This window comes from Oryctolagus cuniculus, chromosome 6 (assembly GCF_051225735.1).
Source record: "Oryctolagus cuniculus isolate XC-2025 breed Fujian yellow rabbit chromosome 6, ASM5122573v1, whole genome shotgun sequence".
In the NCBI taxonomy this organism is placed as follows: domain Eukaryota; kingdom Metazoa; phylum Chordata; class Mammalia; order Lagomorpha; family Leporidae; genus Oryctolagus; species Oryctolagus cuniculus.
In genome coordinates, this window is record NC_142872.1 from 1,636,488 (window position 1) to 1,641,911 (window position 5,424).

The window sequence follows — 5,424 nt, forward strand, 5'->3', positions numbered from 1 at the left end:
ATGACCAATGAGAGCTTCCCGGTGGGCTTCATCCTTCTTGGATTCTCTGAATGGCCCCAGGTAGAGGTGGTTCTCTTCTGGATTGTGATCATGTTGTACCTCGTGACTATCCTGGGCAACTCAACCATCATCTTGCTCTCATGCATGGACCCTCGTCTCTACACCCCCATGTACTTCTTTCTTAGCAATCTTTCCTTCTTGGATCTCTGCTTGGCCACAGCCTGTGTTCCCCAGATGCTGTCAAACCTGTGGGGGCCAGACAAGAGCATCACCTATGCAGGCTGTGTCATGCAGCTCTGTGTGTTCCTCTGTGTTGGTGCTACAGAGTGCATCTTGCTGGTGGCCATGGCCTTTGACCGCTATGTTGCTGTGTGTCAGCCTCTGCGCTATACTACCATTGTGCACCGTCCACTCTGTTGGAAGTTGGCGCTCATGGCCTGGATGTCAGGTCTGACAGAGTCACTTATCTTATCTCCTGTTACACTCCAGCTGCCCTTCTGCCCCCATCACCGTCTGGATGACTTTCTGTGTGAGATTCCTGTGCTCATACGCCTGGCCTGTGGTGACACCTCCATCAATGAGTGGCAGTTAACCATCTCTGCTGTCATCTTCACCATGGTGCCTGTGGGGTTGATCCTGACTTCTTATGGCCGTATAGCTCAAGCAGTGGGGAAAATGAAGTCAGAGGAGGGGAGGCAGAAAGTCATTGCCACCTGCTCCTCCCACCTCCTTGTGGTCTTCATGTTTTATGGGACAGTGGCAATGGTGTACACAGACCCTAAGACCAACTTCTCTTCCAAATATGGCAAGTTCTTCACCTTCTTCTACACTGTGGTCACACCCATGCTGAACCCTCTCATCTATACCCTGAGGAACAAAGAGGTGAAGGATGCTCTTCAAAGGATGCTGAGAAAGGGGATCCGCTTAAAGAAATACTGATATTAAATCGTTGAACCAGGAAGGATGCTGTAAGTCATGACATGAACCCACTCTCCTTTTAAGTCTTTGAATCAACAGCAAAAGTTGTGAATTTTGAGCCAGTGTTGTGTCTTAGTCGGTTAAGCTACCACTTGTGATGCTGGCATCCCATATGGGTGCCAGTTCATATCCTAGGTGCTCCACTTGTGATCCAGCTCCCTGCTAATGCCCTAGGGAAAGTAAAAGAAGATGGACCAAGTAGTTGTTCCCCAGTACCCACATGGGAGACCAGGGTAATGTTATTGGCTCCTAGCTCTGGCCGTCATCTGTGAAATGGACCAGCAGATGGAAGATTTCTCTCTCTGTCTCTCTCTCTCTCTCTCTCTCTCTCTCTTTCTCTGTCTTTCAGTATCTCTCTGTAACTCTGAATTTCAAATAAGCAAATAAAAATCTTTTAAAAAGTTGTGAGTTTAATATAAAAATGACTTATCCATTATTTCTATGATTTTACATATCCTTGCTAAACAATAAAGTACAAATCTTGGGACTGCCATTATGGGTTAAACCACCTCTTTCAATGCTCATATCTTATATGAGAGTACTAGTTTGCATCCTGGCTATTCCACTTCCAATTCAGTTCTCTGCTAATGTACCTGGGAAAGCAGCAGAAGATGGCCCAAATATTTGAGCCCCTGCCACCTCTGTGGAGACCCAGAAGGAGTTCTGGGCTCCTGGCTTAGGCCTGGCCCAGCTTCAGCTATTGTGACCATTGGGAGTAAACCAGCAGATGGAAAATTCTTGGTCTCCTTCTCTCTCTGTCCCTCTTACTTTCAAGTAAATAATAAATCTAAAAAAATCCCAATCTAGTATTAATTGTTGCCAGAAGATAACTTAAAATTGTATTTGGGGGCTGGTACTGAGGCATAAAGCCACCAACTGTGACACCAGCATCCCGTATGGACAGTGGTTCAAGTTCCTGCTGCTCCATTTCTGATCCTGCTCCCTCCTCATGGCCTGGAAAAAGCAGCAGAAAATGGTTCAAGTTCTTGGGCCCATGCTACCCATGTGGGAGACCCAGGTGAAGCTCCTGGCTTCAGCCTGGCCTGGATGTTGTAGCTATCTACGGAATAAACCAGTGGATGGAAGATCTTTCTGTGTCCCTCTCACTCTCTCTCTGACTTTCAAATAAATAAATAAATCTTAATATATAACATATATATATATATGGATGATGAATAATATTAGTTCTACAGTTAATTTTTGAGGAACATAAATTATTTCTGAAGCCACATAACTTCTACAAGCTGAATATTCTCAAATTAGAAAATAGATTATAAATTATCTTTTTTCAATTTTAAAATAAAGAATTGGTACAATTTTATATCATGGATTTTCTTATGCAATTTTCCTGTAGCTTCCCCAGGTACTGAGTACAAACTTGCTCCATTCTTTTCAGTTTTGTCATTTTTACCTGCATGCTTTTGTGCTGTAGTCTCTGTGAAGTTTCTAAAGATGAATCCACCACAATGAGGTGTCCCTGAGGTGTTAGGACCCAGAAGAGGTAAAGACACACATTCCTTGAAACAGAGCTCTAAATGTAATGCAAATTTAAATTTAACTTCCATGTTTACACACACACACACACACACACACAGAGACAAACAGAGAGAGAGAAGAAGCAGAGAGAGAGACTCTTTCATGGCTTCTGTTCTTTGTAGTGACATTTTGGAACCACAACTGCATAAATCTAAACCATTTTTTTTGCAATGGATTCAGTTTTTTTTTTATTTATTTTATTTTTTTAAATTTTTTGACAGGCAGAGTGGACAGTGAGAGAGAGAGACAGAGAGAAAGGTCTTCCTTCTGCCATTCGTTCACCCTCCAATGGCCGCCGCGGCCAGCGCACCGTGCTGATCCGATGGCAGGAGCCAGGTACTTATCCTGGTCTCCCATGGTGTGCAGGGCCCAAGTACTTGGGCCATCCTCCACTGCACTCCCGGGCCATAGCAGAGAGCTGGCCTGGAAGAGGGGCAACTGGGACAGAATCTGGCGACCTGACCGGGACTAGAACCCAGTGTGCCGGCGCCGCTAGGCGGAGGATTAGCCTAGTGATCCATGGCGCCGGCCGGCAATGGATTCAGTTTTAAATGGTGCTTCCAGTGATTTAACACAACTATGAGCTGGAAAGTCCCATTCAGATTTCCTAAGTCTTTTCAAGGCCCTTGATTCTTTTTTTTTCAAATATCAAAAAATAGCTCATATGTACATAAATTGTAACCATATTCACTCTCCGATTTATCAAAAAGTCATTGGGGTAGTTGGCAGATGTAACTATGAATGGTTGGATAAATCAGAGTTCTGGGAGTAACACTGTTGGCAAAATATTTGAAAGACAACAGGTCAGTGCTGGGAGCTAAATTTGATACTGATTAAAAAGACTCCTATAGACCGGTGCCACGGCTCAATAGGCTAATCCTCTGCCTTGCAGCGCCAGCACACCGGGTTCTAGTCCTGGTCAGGGCGCCGGATTCTGTCCAGGTTGCCCCTCTTCCAGGCCAGCTCTCTGCTATGGCCCGGGAGTGCAGTGGAGGATGGCCCAAGTCATTGGGCCCTGCACCCACATGGGAGACCAGGAGATGCACCTGGCTCCTGGATTCGGATCAGCGTGATGCACAGGCTTCAGTGCACCAGCCGCGATGGCCATTGGAGGTTGAACCAATGGCAAAAGGAAGACCTTTCTCTCTGTCTCTCTCTCTCTCACTGTCCACTCTGCCTGTCAAAAAAAAAAAAAAAAAAAAAAAAAAAAAAAAAAGAGAGATAGAAAAGAAAAGGAAAAAGAAAAAAAAAAGACACCTATAAAGTTTCAGTTTCAGTATATTTTAAGAGGGTACCAGAGTAACAACAGCAAATTTACAAAGCCTTATCAGGTAACACTGGTTTATTTCTTGCATACATAAAGTCTAGTGTGGGTGTACATGAATTCTGTTAGTGGTTCTATATTTGCAGCTTTGGAGACCCAAGTTCATTTGTCCTTAGGGGCGTCTCCAATTCGAGAACACAAGACTGTTGGTCTCAGCTATATTTCCGTCCATTAAGTTACACATGCCATCTCCTCTCATGTTTCCTAGCTCAAAAAAGTCAATTGGCTATACCTAACTTCTTCTGGAAAGAGTTTTGAGATATTTTGACATCTGTCTGTAACTGGAATGCAGCCTGTCATTGGCAAATACCATATCAACGGATGTGAGAAGACTCAGAGAAGGTGCGATGGGAGAGGTAGGTTTTCTTTATGAAGCTGAGGAAAAAAGGAATTCCTTGTTGTGTAGTATTTCTATAAAAATGTATATTTTAGGAGCTTAAGATAATTTCAAATAGAGAACAATGGGAAAAAATACTACTTGTTGCACTCTCTGCTGACCCATTGAACTGGCAGCTAAGTGTTTATTTGTCTATTTCTCTTCTCATTCCCTTACCATTTTCACTATTGATTTATTCTCCAAAAGTGCACTTAATTATTTTAAAGCAATTTTTCTCATTTATTGCATTTATTTCCATCTTTAAAATGTTTCCTTCTGCAAGAATTGGCCAGTGTCTGTCAGTCCTGTGAGCTTTGTTAATTGGTACATTTTAAAAATGCCAGCAGTGTAGTCTGAAATCAGGTAATGCAGTATCTTTAGCTTTGTTCTTTTTGCTCATGATTACTTTTGCAATTTTTTGTGGATTATTTGTGACTTTTAGAATTCTTTTTCTTTTTATGTGAAGAATGACATTGACATTGGATTTTTTCTAGATATTGCATTGAAGCTTTAGTTTGTTTTGTACAGTATAGATATCTTAAGAATCTGATGGAAAACTATATTTACCACAAGGATTACTACAGGAATTTGAAACGTATATGGGAACTCTGTTTGAGACTTCATTTGAACATATAATTTCATTTTTAATCTACTTAATTAATGAAAGAATTAATCAAGAGCATAATGTAGAAAAACAGAAAAAAACATACCTTGTATGTCTTCTCATAATGAAAAATTTTAAAATCTTAATCCAAAACTTTACCAACTCAACAATAGTGATTAAAATTTTACAAGTGTTAATCTCTTCTTTGAGGAAAATAATTCATGCTTTCAATTTAGTCTTTAGAGAAAAGGTGGTGCAAGATGGTGAAATAAAGTTCTCTAACAATCATGTTCCCACAGAGATACAAATTTAAACAAGTTTTTATGCACAAAAATACTGTCACATGAATTAAGGAAATCAGGCCAGAGATTGTAGTACCTAGTTATAACATAATATTCAGAACATAGTGAAGCCTTGTCTTGACTATCATACCCAATGCTGACCCTTTTCATCATGAAGCAGCCAGAGTGGTTATAACTCAGTTCCCCTAACAGAAGTTAGGGTCCATTCTTCTGGGGTGTAAATGTGAGGAGTCAGATGGGTTAAAAGGCAGTCAGGGTGGTCCCAGTGGAAACTGAGGGTACAGAGTGCTTGTTTTCCCCTAAA

The 5,424-nt window shown here is 41.6% G+C and overlaps 1 protein-coding gene across 1 annotated transcript; it reads left to right on the top strand.

Moving 5' to 3' along the window:
• On the top strand, positions 1–939 carry LOC149125904 (olfactory receptor 2H1-like). The gene has a single exon (XM_089335568.1). The coding sequence runs from the start codon at positions 1–3 to the stop codon at positions 937–939; it is 939 nt and encodes a 312-aa protein (XP_089191694.1).
• The last annotated feature ends 4,485 nt before the right edge of the window (positions 940–5,424 follow it).